Consider the following 17,662-nt stretch of genomic DNA (forward strand, 5'->3'; position numbering starts at 1 on the left):
ATCAACACCTTTTTACTACCTCCAGTAATCTCTGCAGAACTTGATTGGTACGCATACTGAATTGGTGCTGAAAAAAGTTTTGGGAGACCAGTACTAGGAAGGGATTTCACAATTTTTACTGAAGTGCATTAACTTCAGAAAAATAGCTTGCAAGGGTGACATGGGTGCTTCACAAGGTGCTGCCTGAAAGAGGCAGGTGCAGCTATATGGGGTAGCTCTTAAAAACAGGGAAGTGGCACTCCCTGTGCTTGGAGCAAACAGGGTCCAGTGGGATGGCTGCTGTGGGAGTGGGGGAGGGAGCAGTCCTGGGTTCTGGCCAGACAAAAAGAGAAAGCAATCAGTGATAAGCCCCTTGGCAGTATATGGTCCCCAGAACATGCCCACTCTTGCTGACTGCAAACATCCAGCCTGCATTTGACTACATCTGATCAAGGAAGAGGCCACAGTTCGATGACAGAAACACATGCTTTAAATGTAGAAGATCCCCAGCTAATCCCTAGTATCTCCAGTTAAACTTTCTTGGGTAGCAGAGATGAGAAAGACCCAAGAGAGCTGGGAGAAACCACAGCAAGTCAAGAGTTGATGGCACTGGAAAAGGTAGTTTGAATCCATATCAGGCCATGTCTTCTGTTCAGATGCTTGCAGGCTGTGTCCATAATATAAACATAACAATCTGCACAGGTGCCACTGGCCTACATGGCTCAAGTCTGGAACTTTGAGGGACAAATATTCCTGCTTGAGACCCCCATAGCCATAGCTGTTATATACATTTTAAAATTTGTTTTATGTTTTGACTGTTGGTTGCATTGGGGATGCTGAACTGGGTGGAAAGGCAGAATAAATACGTTTTAAATAAATGAAATAGGTTGACTGAGTTGCTTAATCCTTTTTCACTTCGTGCCTTTTTTCACCAACACCACCATCCAGCTACTGGATGTTGTCTATTCACACAAAAAGTAGACTGGAACCAAGTTAAGTCTCTTTTCCACTTTGCTTTTTGTTTTGCACATCCTGCATATCATGGATGTGCAAAACAGAGTTATCAGAGACTTAAAACATGTTTCAATAGACATTTTATAATGGTAGAAAACAAATATAACCCTCACTAAATGTATCTGGGGGAAATCACAATTTCTCTGGCAGATGTCTTTTTATTGTCCCAGTTTCAACAGTAGTGGTTGGTTACACAAGTACACTATCAGACACAGTGATGATCTGTGAATCATCACCATGCACAACTGATCTGCAATAACTAACAGTGACCAATCCTTCCAACTTGGGGCTCATATGTTTCTTTCTACCATATCAGGCCCATGGAGAGTCAGTCTATGTATTTTACTGCCTGCTCTCTCAGAGAAAGGCAGGGCTTTTTTTGTAGCAGGAACTCCTTTGCATATTAGGCCACGCACTCCTGATGTAGCCAATCCTCCAAGAGCTTACAGGGCTCTTATTACAAAGAAGATGAAGAGGAGATTGGATTTATACCTCACCATTCACTAGCCAAAGGAGTCTCAGAGCTGCTTACAATCACTTTCCCTTCCCCTTCCCACAACAGACACCCTGTAAGGTAGGTGGAGCAGAGAGAGCTCTCCCAGAACTGCTCTTGAGCAGAACAGCCTTGGGAGAACTTGTGGATGACCCAAGATCACATCAGCAGGTATATGTGGAGGAGTGGGGAATCAAACCTGGTTCTCCCAGATAAGAGCCCGTGCACTTAACCACTACACCAAACTGGCCTACTGTAAGCTCTTGGAGGATTGGCTACATCAAGGCAGTGTAGCCTAACATGCAAAGGAGTTCCTGCTACAAAAAAAAGCCTTGGAGAAAGGCAAATGTCAGTAATAGTTTAGTCTGCCTATAGAGACACAACATGAGTGCTGTATCTGAAGAGCCTGCTTGCTTGTTCAGGAGGAATGCCATTTGGCTAACAAGAACCAAAGCTCCTGATCTGTTGGAGGATATATAGATGAGTCACCTGCACAGCCTCTGTCTCCATTGTTTTCTTCAGCAGCTGTATGTCCTCTGCAGTGGGGGTCTCCGTCTCCATGCAATAAACAGGAGGCAAAGGTGGGGGTGCGCAATACATGGGATACTGCAGGAACATGGCACACAGAAAAATGGGAATGCAAGCTCAGCAACTCAAGTACTGATACACCAAATGTTTAAACAAACACATATAAATAGATCGCAAGGTTTAAGTTTGATACAACACTGACGTTTCCCCTTGCAGCTTAAGGTTTCTTTGACTGACATGGCTCAAGTGTCTCGGTGAGATGAAACAGGCTGAACCGTTCTATGGCATAACTGATCCTAAAAGGGAAACTCTCAAACTCTGCCACATAATATATTATACATTATCTTACAATAAAGTGACTGTTTTGTGTGTATTTCATTTAAATTAAAGTGAAGCATGTCCAAAGTACTAGGAGATGACATTTAAAGAATCCCAGCATGCTGAAAACGCTAATTCCACAGCAGCTACTTTACCCTGATGCAGCTACTTTACCCTGATGTAATTTAGAAACAGAGAAATTTCTCATCCATGTAACTCCGTGTAACAATAGAGAAAGAAGGACTTGTTAGCCATTCAGGGCCACTGTTCTACCACTTCACCAGCAGGTGTGATTTTCCTGTATTCTTCTCCCTTGGTGTGACCCTGGAGGAATCAGTCTAAGGGTTGCAACTCCTACGACGCATATGGAAGAACAGCTGCTCATACAGGGGTGGGTCCTGGAGTGAGGAGGAGCAAGGAGTTAAAACTGCTTCTCCTTCCTGTTTGGCATGAACAGCTCTGCTGAAAGAATGGGGCAATTTCATTCCCTTGCTCTAGCACGTCCATCTTTGTGCGTGTTCCTTTGTGCAGATCCTGCAATCACGGGGAGTGACCTTTCTGGGGATCAGAGGACTATCAAACCATTAAAAGACTGAATGGGGGAGGGGGGTTGATGACCAAAGTGAGTTTTTCAAGCATAAGAAGGTTAAAATTAAGCAGCATACAGTTGCGTGCTCAGTTTCACACGCAGGCCCGGAGCATGGGAGCAGGCTATGTCGGCGGCTGCCTCAGGTGCCACATGGTCTACAGGGCGCTGCAAGGCGCCCCATCCCCATACGCCAGCTGGCGCAGCTCTGCCTCTTTCCCCCACCCAAAATTCGGGCAAAGGAAAGAAGCAGTTTGGCCTCGCTGCCTCTCCTGTGCCAGCTCTTTCCCCCGCCCGAGATTTGGGCGGAGGAAAGAAAGCTCGGCTTCGCTCTCGGGCTGGCTCCTCTGCAGGAAAGGCAACCCAAGAGCGAAGAGGATGCCCTGCACTGGCTCTTTCCCTCGTACATCTTGGGCAGAGGAAAGGGGCAGCTCAGCTTCACTCTCAGGTTGGCTCCCCTGCAGGAAAGGCAGCCCGAGAGCAAAAAGGAGGCCTCGTACCGGCTCTTTCCCCCGCCCGAGACTCAGGCGGAGGAAAGAGGTGCAAGAAGGTTGAGGGGGGGAGCAAATGGCCCTTCCCCACTGGAGAGGGGGGTGTGGAGCCTGCTGTTGTTTCAGATTTTGCCAGGGTCTCCCAAGGCTTGGGAGTCCTTGGCAAAGTCAGAGGGGGCATGACAGTGACGTCATTGTTATGTCACCGACACACGCACTTTGCTCGCACTAAGATAACGGGTGGGTGGAGGACCACAGTCCGGCCTACAGGCACAGGCACCCCTAGCACCGGGCCTGTTCACATGCTGCCTAAAATGTATTTTCTACATAGCCAAGAATTACCTTTCCTGGTCTCCCTGCCAGCAGACAGAGAAAACTGCCCTTTTCATGTTATCCCACCAATATGGGCACTGCGTACAAATAAGTCTTTTATTTCAGAAACAGAAATTTCTCATCCATGTAACTCCATGTACCAACCACTTCTATTTCAGGGGCTGAGTATAACTTCAATGACAGCAATTTAGCAGGCTATGACAGAAGTATCTAGCAACCATATTACAAGTCAGAAATCACAAATTTGAGCAGTATTTAATACTTGGATTATACTTTGCTGGGAAGGGGAGAATCAAATAAATTCTGTTTGTGTTAGCACATACTGATAAGAGACACATTTTATGGGTCTAGGTTGCATTCGATGATCTCCATTTTGCTCCTCTGATGATTATTCCCATTTTACAGAAGGGAAAACTTGAACCTGATAGCAACTCATCTAGGACCATCCAGTGGAAGCCATGGCTGAGCAGCAATTTAAACAAAGGCTAATCCTAGTTCAGTACTACCCACTGGATCCCAAAGAGTTACAATGGTAACCATTTCTGGGCTTGTAGCCTAAGGAAGCAGAAATGTGACAGCGCTCAGAAATAATCTTCCATTTGTTCAACATAATCAACATAATCATTACCTGTGGATTTTGGCGGGCTAGTTCTTCAATCCTGTGCCACATTTCTTCTCGCTCCTTCAATCTGAATCGCCCCCTGAAGAGAGAAAGGAATTTTTTGCCCCCTTTAAAAAAATGCCTGGAGCCCATAACTTACAGATCAAATTTCCCTGTGTATAAAATGCAGAACTTCTAAGAACTAGTCATGTCCAGCACAGTTAAGCTCTCAAATCCCAGGGACTAAGCAGGTCTGTTTTTGCATCCAAAAAAGAGGGACCACATAGATAGTACACACAACAAAAGCTGAACAATCTGTGGCAAAAACCTCTCCAACAAGAAAATTTCTGAACCATATGCCCAGTAAAATGATGCTGATTGGCACCTTGATGAGTAAGAACTGTCTTACCAAATGGATTGTTATTTAATACTGGAATTCAGTTGACAAAGATTCACAAAATACTGGCCATACCTAGCAGCCAGGTTTACTTTGAATTGTCTACATTTGTCTCTTTGAAGACACTGCACCTCTACAAATTTTGCATTGCCTTTCAAGACTTGTGGACTGTTATTGACTTAGTCAAGCTGATTTATGGACTGGGATTTCCTCTGCTTTTCAGGAAGACAAGGAGGATGGCCCAGGCATAATTTCCTTAATGGATCCTTTTATAACCTAGTGATTTACCATCCTCACAGGCAGTAAACCAAACTTTTTGACATGCTGGAATTTCTCAGTTGCTTAGGTTTTTAAAGCTCTTTCCTCCTTATTTTCCTGCCATTCTAATTTCCTTCTCCAATTCAATAACTTCTTTCTGAAGGGTCTTCATTCTACACACACAACCTCCTCATCCTTGTTAACCAGCACCAAGAAAGAGGTTCATGATATGCCAAGAAGTAGCTAATGTGGCGGCAGAAACACCCCCCTCCCCCTGGAATACTCACTTCTGCTTCTCTGCCTTATATTGCTGTGTGCAGTCATCAAATAGCTTTTGGTTCATCTCCATGAACAGCTTCAGTGCATTGTAAATTAACCCATGGATTGTCCTGCAAAAAGAGAAAAGTGGAAGACAATGAATTTGAGTGACATCACAAGCACTGTATCAGAGGGAGGAGAAAAAGGAACAGATTGAAATGGTCAGCACCATGGTACCAGGACTACCTTTAAAATGTTTTATTTGTTTTAGATAGGAAGGGTGTTTTGGTTTTAGAATTTTTAGAATCTCAATTGCCATACCGACTGTTATGAAAAATGCCTATTCTGGTTTAGAGCTGACTTCCCCTTTTGGCCTGCACAACAATCCTGCGAAAGTCTATGAGTGGTCTGAATTCACAGTGTAGACTAAAGCAGGAGGCAAGCAACCTCAGCAGGGTATAATGACATCGAGTCCTGCAAAGCAGCCATTTTCTCCAGGGGAGCTGATCTGAGTGATCTCCAGCCCTCACCTGGAGAGTGGCAACAGTGGAAGTGGCTGGTCTGGAGGGATGGAGTCTATGGCACTGTATTTGTCTGAGGTCCCACCCCTCCTCAAACCCCACCCTCTCCATGACCCTCTCCATGTTCCACCCCTCAAATCTCCAGGAATTTTCCAACTTGCAGTTGGTAATTCTCTGTAGCACTGTTATTACACAAGTCCAGGAGTTTAGGCTGGGTGTTGATGAGTCAGTCAGGACACCTGTTCAACGGTCTGCAGTCTCCATTAACTGACTGCCACCTCAGAACACAGAGCTGCACAGCTGAACAATCATAGAGAAGGGGGTGCTTCAGCTGTCTGCAGACTCCATTAACTGACTGCCACCTCAGAACTCCACACCTGACCAATCAAAGGGGAGGGTGGAAGCAGACAGCAGGCTACCAGGCACACAGCAGAGTTTTACCCCATTGGGAAAACACATTTTACCTCTTTTCACCCACTTAGGGGGCAGATTTCTAAAAATCCCTTTTTAGTGGCCATTGATGTCATGGAAGGAATGCACTCCCTGAATTTTGGGTTTCTAGGCCCAAACATTTTGGCTGGGCATTCATGAGCTGTCAGGACTCTTGTTTTTATAAATATAGATTCTAGGCTGCAAGACTGTGACTGGCCCAAGATCACCAAGTGTCATGGCTGAGTGGGGATTTAAACCCATGTTACCCCAGTCCTAGCCCAACACTCTAACCACTACTCCACACAAGCTTTGTAGCTCAGTTTTCTTGTATGTATTCTAGCATTCACTGCGCTTCATTATCCAAGCTGTTCTCTTTCTCATCACTGTGAATGAGTATTAGTATGACTGAATACAGCACTGTCATCTGCATGTATCCTACAGTGAAAGGACACAAATCTCAGCTTTCTCCTTTGTATATTTCTTAATGTTTAAATACAAGACAGAAGCAACCTTACTTGTTCCAATGACTCTTGGAATTCTTGTAGAGCGCTGGGAACATGATGGGGAGAATTTTGGCCGCGTTGTCACTGATCAAGCTCATGATGTATTCATTGTTCCAATAATACAATGCCCTCTCTGCCACCTACATAAGAAATAAATTTTTGAAACCCTCCTGCTGAAGTCTGAAATATTCCCAGAAACACTGCTACACTGTGAGGCAGGGAACCCAGGAAATAGTATGAGAAGGAAGACAGTGGTTTGCTGTGGGAGGAAGAAATCTAGGCCACAGACTTCCAAAAGAACAATTACAAAACCTGCTGGATTTCAGTTTATTTCTCCCTATAGTGGAATTTAAGGCTAGTTACAAAATCCCTATGAGAAATTCAAAGGCACTCAAGATGATGTCTTCAAGAAGGGATTGGAGAGTACAAGAGCATTCCGCTTTCGAATGAAAATCCCCTTTAGAGAGAGGCTGTTTTCTGAAGACTGTGTACGGAGTTCCTTCCTTCTGCTTTTCAGGAAGACCCACGGGCAACTTCAGAATGCAGATTTTGTTCAAAACTGGGCCATGATGAAGGCAGAAGAAGAAACATACAAACCAGCATTTAACCTCTAGAAGGAAGACACTGCATTCTGGAGTCTGTGAACTTCAGAAAGACTGATCTCTCCCCCACTTAATGTTAAGAGTGAAGAGGCCTTCAAGGCTAAAAAGAAGAATTCAACGTGACACTTGCCTAGCCTTTTGAGGCCAATTTCTATTACAGGCAATTAGGTAAGAGGTTTCCAATAGGTTTATGACTGTCCCCAAATACCTCTTCCTTGGCACCGTTGTTAGATGACATCCTGATCAGCAAGATACTTTTAACTTTTGATTTGCAGAGATACCTGTTTCATGTACAAGTATGATTGCAAATGCCACGGGTGAATGGAACATAAAGCTGTTGTCCCCTTCCTGTGTCTTGAACCTACCTGGAAATGTGGACTAGAGACACACTTGGCCAGCTGCCTGAAGAGAGGTTCCATAACCTTCACAAACTCAGAAGGTTCAATAACATCCAGAATTTCTTCCAGTTCATTCAGAAACATAACTTCCTTGGGGCTGTGTGTTTTTGGCCAGAACTTCAGCAAGCCCATAATCACCTGAACGGATCAAGGAAGCAATTTTACTGAGCAGAAGAGAAATGAAAAGGCACATTCTGTTTATTACATGTGTATCTTGCCTTTCTTCCACAGAAACCCTAGGTAGCATAGTCTCTTGGATGCTTTTTATTTATTTTTATTTTATTATTATTATTTTATCCTAGCAACAAAATCCAGAACACTGGGATTCAGTGTTCCCAGTGTTTCTGGCCAAGGACAACCTTGCTCTTCGCACTCCTTTCCTAGTGTATCAAGTTTTTATAGGTGGATATTGTTGGGGGAGGGCAGCACTTGGGCCAAAATGGTTGCCTACTCATAGTCTATACACCTTGGAGGGGAAAAGGTGCTATATCCCCCTTTCTATACCTCTGGCTGTACTGTACATGAACTAAGTAACTGTGTGACAGCTTCTACATTTTTAAAAAAACATTTCCACTGCTTTCTAACAATTAGACTCAAGTCTAGTAGCACCTTAGAGACCAACTAGAGTCTCAGGGTATAAGCTTTCAAGAGTCAAAGCTCCCTTCATCAGACACAGTAGAACAGAAGTGGAGATCTGAGTCCTTTTATTCAAAGCAGAAGGTGGGAGGGGTGTTGCAAAGAATGCTTGTAATGGAGGCAAAGGTACAATGTATGTTGTAATCAGCTTGATTAGAGCAGAGAGCTCCTGGACTCAAATCTAACTCTTCTACTGCAGACCAACACAGCTATCCTCTGAAACTGCTTTCTAACACTGGAGTCCATTAGCACCTTTAAGCAACACAGTTTGATTCAAAATGTAAGCTTTTGTGTGCGTGTACATATCCTTGGCACTCAGACCTTACTTTTCCTTGACTAACTAGACTTAATAAGACTCAGCATTTATACAGTGCTATAGATTAGAGTGTTCAAAGTATATGCTATACACTATAATTGTACAAAAATCTTGTAAAGGAATTCAGTATTTATTATCTCATATGGCTGGAAGGAGGGGAAGGCTGAGGCACTATCTTTCCTGGTGAGCCAGCCTGATGTAGTACTTAAGAGTAGTGGACTGTAATCTGGAGAGCTGGGTTTGATTCCCCCCTCCTCCATATGAAGTCTGCTGGGTGACCATGGGCCAGTCACAGAACTCTCTCAGCCCCACCTACCTCACAAGGTGCCTGCTGTGGGGAGAGGAAGAGAGGGTGATTGTAAACTGCTTTGAGAATCCTTAAGGTAGAGGAAAGCAGGTTATAAAAACCAGCTTTATCTTCTTCTGCCTAAGGCCATGCCGCAAATCCATGGCTATAGCAAGATTTGAACCAGAGACTTCTGGTTCACAGAACACACCAGCATTCAGTACCCAAACACAGCCTTATTACTTCTGTAAATACTGTTTCTTCCTCATCTGGCAGCATTTCCCTTTCTCCTTCAAGTGCCAAAAATACCCAATAGGACTTGCATATCGTTAGGAGTGAAAGAAAAATAAAATGTAGAGATAATTTGCATCAAATGACTTAATAATGAGTGCAGACTGTGGGTTGCCTAGATGCAGAATCTCAGGATGGGGGCAGAGAACAGTAGTTGCCCTGTTTTTACACCTTGCACTATGTTCAACAAATAGCACGTACAGCAACAATAACAAATGTCACATGAGGGACAGGACTTTCACAGGGTTAGTTCAGACAGGGTTAGTTCAGACATAATACCAGAGCATTGTTCAGTACTACACAGACAAGCCCAGTGCAGAGTGTGCTCTCTGTTCTCCTTGTGCAGTCAGTAGACCCCTAGTTTGCCATTAGAGACAAACTGTCAAGCTATGGGTTGTACTCCCCTTCCAAACTTGCTCCAAACTGTAGAAAGCCACGTTTTGTAGATCTTGATGTAGTGGCAAACCATGGTGCAATTGCTGGAGTGATAGATTAGTCGCTAAGGGACTGGAGAGATCCAGATGCTAATCTCCACTCAAGTCATGAAATTCATTGGGTGACCTTGGGCCAGTCACATTCTCTCAGCCTAACCTACCAAAGGACTGTTGTGAAGGGGAAAAAATGGAGATGGGGACCTAGGTAGGCCATCCTGACCTCCTTGGAGGAAGGGCAAGTTAAAAATGTAATAGGTAAGACAGATTCGTGCTGAAGCAGAAGCTGTTCATTTACAAAACCTGAACGAACAGTCCTGCCATGCCCGATCTCAGCAGGTCTCAGAAGCTAAGCAGGGTCAACTGTGGTTCGTATTCGAAGGGGAGAATGTCCTTAAAATATCCAGTCGGAAGGCTGAGGCAGGCTTATTGTCACCTCCCTGAATATCCTCCAGGCCCCCAGTAGGGGTCAGTCACCAGAGATCAACATGACTTTCAGGGGTGGACAACAAGCTGTGTATTTTTTACAACTGTCTAGCTGTGTATTTTTTAAAATGGCCAGCATTAAAATCTATCAGCATTTTAGAATCAGCTATACTTTCAGTTGATCAGCTGGTAAAGACCACATTTTTATTTATTTATTTATTTCTGCAGATTTATAGGCTGCCCTTTCTCATAGTGGGCTCAGGGCGGCTTCCAACACAATAAAACAATCAAAACAGTTTAAAACAATTTAAACAGTTAAAACAATTTAAAATTAAAGCAATTAAGTCACAGCTCACATTAAAGCACCATGGATGGTGTGGACAGATCAGTACAGTCAGTGCAGGGGGGCCAGTTAGATGGTAAGAACGTCCATCCGCCTCAGCCATAGGCCTGGCGGAACAGCTCCGTCTTACAGGTCCTCCGGAATGATAACAAATCCATGAGGACCCGTGAGGACTCGAACCTCTGTAGGGAGCTGATTCCACCAGGTCGAGGCGAGCCGGACATCCCTTGGCCAGGGATGGTCAAGAGATTGTGACTGGCCAATTGTAGTGACCTTTGGGGCTCATGTGGGGAGAAATGGTCCCACAGGTATGCCAGTCCCAGGCCACGCAAGGCTTTAAATGTCAGTACTAAAACCTTAAAGCGAATCCGGTACTCGATTGGTAGCCAGTGCAGACTGCACAGCATTGGCCGACTGCTCGCCTGTACAGGCGATTCAGACAGCAATCGTGCTGCCGCATGCTGCACCAGCTGGAGCTTCCAGATCAGCCTCAAAGGCAAGCCTGCGTAGACCAAGTTACAGTAGTCCAACCTGGAAGTGACTGTTGCATGGATCACTGTAGCTAAGTCCCGAGGGACCAGATAGGGCGCTAGTTGTTTGGCCAAGGATGATAAAAGGTAGATTGTGCAACAGCTGTGACTTGGGCCTCCATAGAAAGGGTGGCATCCAGTATCACACCCAAGCTTCTCACCTTCTGAGATGGCACAAGAGATGCGCCATCCAGAGTGGGGAGCTGGATGCCCAGTCTTAGCCCCCACGACCCATGTACAGGACCTCCATCTTAGTTGGATTAAGCTTCAGCTGGCTCAATTGCAGCCAACCAGCCACTGCTTCCAGCACCCTGGTTAGATGGTCTGGGGCAGAGTCTGGGTGGCCATCCATTAACAGATAGAGCTGGGTGTCATCTGCATACTGGTGACAACCCAGCCCAAAACCTCTGGCAATCTGGGCAAGGGGGCGCATATAGATGTTAAACATCATCGGCGAGAGAATGGCTCCTTGCGGTACACCACACTCTAGTGGGTGACGCAGGGAAGTCTGCTTGCCGATCGCCACCCTTTGTCCCTGACCATGGAGGAAGGAGGAAAACCACTGTAAGACAGCCCCCTGGACTCCAATGTCAGCAAGGCGATGGGTCATTAGATCATAGTTGATCTAATGTCAAATGCTGCTGAAAAATCTAAAAGTAATAGCAGCGCTGACCCACCTTGATCCAGATGCCTTCTAAGGTCATCTGTGAGGGCGACCAGAGCAGTCTCCATCCCATGACCAGGACGGAAGCCAGACTGGAAGGGATCGAGGACAGATGTCTCTTCCAGGAAAACATGAAACTTTTCTACCACCGCTTTCTCAATTATTTTGCCCAGCAATGGCAAATTCAAGACTGGGCAGTAATTGGCTAGGACCAGTGGATCCAGAGATGACTTCTTCAAAAGCGGGCAAACCACTACCTCTTTAAGCTTAGCTGGAAATACCCCTGATGATAGGGATAGGTTAACCATCTCAGCTAAGGGCCCCTGAATGTTATCCCCACCTGCTTTAACAAGCCAGGGTAGACACTGGTCCAGAGGACAGGTGGTGGGCTTCACTGCAGCCAAGATCCTGTCAACATCCTCCTGAAAGAGACAGCTGAAGTGGTCCGATATGGGACCCGAAGACGGACAACAGGCTTCCAGTTCCTGTACTGTGTCAATTGTTGCTGGGAGATTTTAATTAGCATGCCTTAGAATTTAAGACACTCTTTTTCCTTTATTTTGAGGATCTTTTAGTTCTGGTGGGCTACTGTAACAGTAAATGGAAGCAAAAAGTATGAAGGTGGTCTTCCAATAATCGCTGGTAGGTTCTGGTTATTGAGTTGGAGGGCTCTCATACTTTCTTCAGGACTTCAAAAAAGCTACCCCAACAATTGGGGGGGGGGGATTCACTAATTGCTTAAATTTAGATAAATTACTTACTCAGTTACAAGGTAGCGGAACATGCAACTAAAAATTCTCAAACGGATGACAACTCCAACATTTCCCATCCTCTGCAATAAGGTAAACTCTGCACTACTTGGAAGAGGAAGCTGCCTTAGCTTTTAGCTTTGTCTTGACAGTTAACATTGCTGCAGAGCAGCACACTCACATGAAGTGAACAATGTAAAAGCTGTCACATACTGTTGCAACAGCTTTAAAGCAAGGGAAAACAAGCATTAGGCAGGCAAGCCTGCCCAAGAACCCATTTCTATTCTGTCTGCTTGAGCTCTCCGATGACTGGTGCTGGATTAGCTTTCACACAGCCCTAACAACATACAAATCCTGTAATCTGATGGTCTTATTACATTGTTTAACGGCACTAATTGAAGTATCTTTTTACCTAAGCTTCTATGCTTTCACAGAAACATGCCAAGAATATTCTTCCTTGGCACAGCCTGGTTTGTCAAGACATCAGTGCTATTAAAAGGCTCATGAAGTTAATGAGAGCCACTTGCACAGGATTTTAACCAATTATGGCAGCATGTCCCTCTCACCAGCAAGGACTGACAGGGCTTTTTGGAAGGGTGCCACTGTGCAGGAGAGGACAGATTAGAAACAATTGGATGTTCTGACCTGGTTTTCTGCCCACAGATAAACATTTAACGGCAATTCAAATATTTTGGAGAAGCAGGGTGGTTGTGCGTCCAACTTCAAAAGCATGAGGTTCATATTACTAGACTTGTAATTACTTTGGGGCAAATTTCAAGTTCCCCCAACAATACCTACAGCAGCAGAGCAACCTTTGAAGCAATAGTAATGAGTGAAGTGTCACATAATCCACCTCTGGGTGGAAAAATGGATTACCAGTTGTCTTCTTGCTACTTGACAATAAAGTTTATGAATGCTGCAAACATAATGACAAGAGCATCTGTCATATGAGTACAACTCATCTCAGCTCTAGCACACACAAACAGGACAGACTATATGCAGTTATATATATATGAAGCTGTTTTTTTATTAACCAGAACATTTGTGCTCCTAGCCCAGTATTTTCTACCCTGAACTGGAAGACACTCACATTTCCAGCAGAAGCCTTTGCCAAGCCCAGGACACAGGAGATTCAATTGGTAATGGCAAGAATCAAATCTGAATCTTGATGTATACCAAGTATGGGCATGGCCACACGTTCCCAAGCGATACACTTTGCATAATTCAAGTCATTTACAAAGATACAGCTAGCCATTGAATTTTAAAGTGGAACTATATACAAGCCTAACGCTTAAAAACACTAGTCTACTGCTGTCATCTGCCAGACTGCTTATTGCTACAGACCTCTGCTGTTGTGGCAGTTTAGAAACAGTTTGATTCTGTTCTCATGATGGCTCCATATGTAAACACACAATGAAAGTAGAGGAGGATTACATAGGTTGGCTGCAACTTTTAAAAAGAACAGCAACAGATACAAAAGCTGTTCATGTGAAAACTTTTATTTTTTGGTTGTTTGTTTGTTTATGGGATTTATATACCGCCCATCCCACCAAGGCAGGCTCACCTCTTTTTTTCCATTACAAGCTCACCTCTCTAGTTTTCTGACATGGTTTTGCAATCCAAAACTATTTTGCCCATTGCTGGACTGCTTTACTTACACTCTTTCTCATGGGAACCACACATCCCACCCACCCCCTCCATCGTCAACCTGCCACTTAGGTGGCCCTGTAAAAATGACACCGTACAATGGGAACAGTTTTTCCATAGCTTCTTCCCACACTACTAATCAGGATGGCAGCTGCAAGTTCCTCATGAGAACTCCATTCTACAGCAATGCAGAGGCCAGATATGGATCAGGATGATGGCCCACGTGGAGGGAGGGTTCAAGCATTCCTCCCCATGCTGTTTCCACAACTTGAAATGGCCTTCACGGATGTTATTTGCCAGGGGTGGGACTGTACATGCAACTATTCCGTGCATGTGCAGCCTTTGGTATGGCTAATAATGTTTCCCCTTCAAGGTCATTTCAGGCCAGGAAAGCTGTGTAGGTGAAAAGGCTGAAGCTCCTCTCCCCATGCCATGGGCCTGATCCAAACTGGGCCCTTAGACTCACAGCAGACATCCTGTTGCAACCACCCTGTAAAAAGTCTGCTGGGAAAACGTTGTGAAAGCAACACCACCCCAGAGTCGGAAACGACTGGTGCTTGCACAGGGGACTACCTTTACCTTTAGGGGAAACAAGCTCTTTGAAAAACTAATCTCAGTGTTGGACAACCACAAAGGAACACTTACTGGCTCAGTCAGGCTGCTGTCTTTCTCCAGAAACTGCACAACACAATACGCCAACTGCAGGAAGAACACAACACAGTCAGAATTTTTCAGTCCTGGCATCCTACATGGTTGGCCACTGTATGAGACAGGATGCTGGACTAGACTGGCCACTGGTCTGATCCAGCATGACTTTTCTGGTGTTCTGTTCTTTGGGCTGGTTCCACTAATGGTAGTGCCTTCCTGTGGAGCAAGGAGCCCTTTTTTTGATGCAAAAGGCTCCTGCCCTTGCATCATGGGAAGGCTTCTTGCACTGCCATTAGCAGAATGGACCTGTGGGATCCAACCCCTTGTCTCATCACTACTGTTCTCTGAAGGCACTGCAGACAATTGTGTAGCATCAAAAAAAAGTTTAAATCACTAAATAAGAAAGGGCTGATGTTTAAGCCAGCAATGTTCTCACAGGAATTCAGATGTGAATCTAGCAAGTTAACATGGGAGATGGTGCTGGACATACCAAAGGCAAGTGCTATAGAGCTCTGACTGAACCTTACATGTCTGAAGTACTTAGAAAGTGGCACTTCCAAGAGTAAAGCCAGATAAACAGGGCCAAACTAGTCTGCCAGTTCTGGCTACACAGTGTCTCTGAGGTGTTAACTAAATGAAGCCCTTACCTGTGGGTGGTAGACGCTCAGAGATTTCACCTTGTGTAATGGTAATAAAACCCGGATGAGGAACATCTTGTGCTCTTCTTTCAGAGGCAAAGCAAATCCATTGATTATACTGAGGAGAAGGAAGAGATCTGATAAAAACCCACAGTTCCTACATTGTATGTATAAGCATGCAGCCACAGATTTTTCCCAGACTCCACTTGGTATTGCCCCCATCTCCAGGAAATCCTGCAGGAAACATCTGTAGAGTTCACAGGGACCAATTCTTCCAGTTCATAGACTGCTTTCTTGGAAGAAGCTTAGTGTGGAGGGAAAAAATGGAAATCCCACATAACTCCCTAAGAAATAATCACCAAACCCTGCCAAAGACATTTCTATGAAAATGGGATGAACATAGAGACAGATTCTTACCTGCCTAAAATCTCTAGCAGCTCTGCAATTCCATTATGATGCTCTGTCTCATAGATAAACCTAATTAGAAAGAAGTCAGCGTCAAGCAAAGAATGCAGGCTGCCTGTGGACATGCACTAAATACTTGCACAAGCAGCCCTCCCCCCATCAGATTTTTTTTTAAAGCCCACACATCCTGTTCTAAGGAACATTCAGTGTCAGGCTACTAAATAAATGAATTCTAACAAGGAATTTGGTAACTATAGGGAAAAGGGAGAAAGACACATTTCAGCATCTATGTAAAGCCACTGGGTGAGGTCATCCAGAGATCCAGCCTGAGTTGCCATCAATATGCAGATTACACTCAGCTGTTATCTTCCACTTCCAGTGGATCCCAAGAAGCCTGTGGAAACTGTGACCAGGTGCCTGGAGGCAGTTTTGGAATGGAAGAGGGCTAACAAACTGAAACTTGATCCCAACAGAAAAAGAGGTACTAGGGGTAAGGTGGGTACCCAGAAAATAAGATGTAGTGTTCTGGATGGGGTTGCCCTGTCCCTAAAGAAGCAGGTTCATAGCTTGGGGGTCCTGCTGGACTTGGGCATCCTGTTGGATAAACAGGCAGCAGCAGTGTCCAGGGATGTCTTTCCCCAGCTTCAGCCCTTCTCTCTGCAGTCCTACAAACCACATATCTTTTACGTGGATACTTCATGTATATGTGTATGCCTCATGAACTGGGATGAAATTTTCTAAGGGAAAGAGGCTTCTATTGTTGAAATTTCAAAACCTGGTATAGAGTAAAAGCCAAGGAGTCTTTTATAGGAAGCCCCTCTATTATTCCCCATAGCCCTAAACAAATAAGCCAGCTATTTGTCTGGCTCTTGCTTCTGTATCTAATAGGGGATGTTCTGACAAATAAGCCAGAGAATAAAACAACTGCATGTTCATTCTTGGCTTTTAGCGAATACATTGGAAAGACCACAATGTTATGTTTACATTTCCAGATTCCCCCTAGCAATTGCCATTCCTTTGACAACCATTAACCTGCCATAGGGCTAATTGGGACCAAAAGGAAAACTAGTCAAGCCCCCTTGAACCAGGATAGGATCCTCTGTGTGTAGGTACTCCCAGTAGATTCACCATTATGTGGAAATGGTACTACCTGTAAAATATATTGTTGATCTGCCGCCTTATATACGCTCGGAGGCCTAAGAACTTCCCATAAATCCTATGCAAAATGGTCTTCAGGAAGTCTCGCTCTCTGGGATCTTCACTGTCAAACAGGTCCAGCAACTGTAGAAGGAGGAATTAAGTCAGACAGCTCCATCAGGACACCGGCATAACATGGGTGCATCCAAGCAACACTTTACTGCTTTTCATCAAGATTCCAAAGCAGTGAACAAAGAAAAAAAATGATTAAGAATTATTAACATTTCCCAAACACATTAAAAACAACATATATACTAAAGAAACACAATGGAAAGATTAACGCAGAACAGAGGGTCAACCAAAAATCAAAGTTGTAGACAATAAATCTTATCTACTGAAGATTATCTGAAACAAACAGGTTCTACATGTTTGAAAAAACCCTAAGAGGATACTGGAGTTTAAGAAATGGCAAAAAAAATTTTTAGACTTTTTATGGAATTCCAAACAACATAGAGTTTCAATTTCTCTAATCTCTAGGCCGACAGAACTTGGTGGTCTGGGAGTTCCGCTCCTGGAAAAATATTATTTAGCATCCCAACTGAGATATATCCTTACATATGCGCTACCTGAGTGTGACACCCCTTGGCTTAGTATCGAGAAGGCAGCTTTGGGAAACATCCTCTTACATGAGGGCATTTGGCTTGGAAGGTTTGACAGACCAAGACTAATATTGGACAACCATTTTTGGAGCACACATTGAAAATTTGGGATCAATATAGAGAAACTCTAACTCCAGCAACATC

At 44.4% G+C, this 17,662-nt stretch overlaps 1 protein-coding gene across 3 annotated transcripts in view; it reads right to left on the reverse strand.

The window, feature by feature from the left end:
- Window positions 1–17,662, reverse strand: part of PPP2R5D (protein phosphatase 2 regulatory subunit B'delta) — a 48,385-nt gene that overhangs the window by 1,097 nt on the left and 29,626 nt on the right. For 2 of the 3 annotated variants that reach the window (XM_060248123.1, XM_060248116.1), the window contains exons 7-15: window positions 16,873–17,003; window positions 15,735–15,794; window positions 15,327–15,435; window positions 14,677–14,730; window positions 7,680–7,850; window positions 6,725–6,852; window positions 5,286–5,387; window positions 4,371–4,443; window positions 1,976–2,092 (exon numbers count right to left, since the gene is read on the reverse strand). In XM_060248123.1, coding sequence (XP_060104106.1) covers window positions 1,976–2,092; window positions 4,371–4,443; window positions 5,286–5,387; window positions 6,725–6,852; window positions 7,680–7,850; window positions 14,677–14,730; window positions 15,327–15,435; window positions 15,735–15,794; window positions 16,873–17,003 — 945 coding nt within the window. The remainder of the gene's footprint in view (window positions 1–1,975; window positions 2,093–4,370; window positions 4,444–5,285; window positions 5,388–6,724; window positions 6,853–7,679; window positions 7,851–14,676; window positions 14,731–15,326; window positions 15,436–15,734; window positions 15,795–16,872; window positions 17,004–17,662) is intronic. The other variant, XM_060248133.1, reaches the window with a different exon arrangement.

The sequence above is a fragment of the Heteronotia binoei genome, chromosome 1 (genome assembly GCF_032191835.1).
Source record: "Heteronotia binoei isolate CCM8104 ecotype False Entrance Well chromosome 1, APGP_CSIRO_Hbin_v1, whole genome shotgun sequence".
Lineage (NCBI taxonomy): Eukaryota > Metazoa > Chordata > Lepidosauria > Squamata > Gekkonidae > Heteronotia > Heteronotia binoei.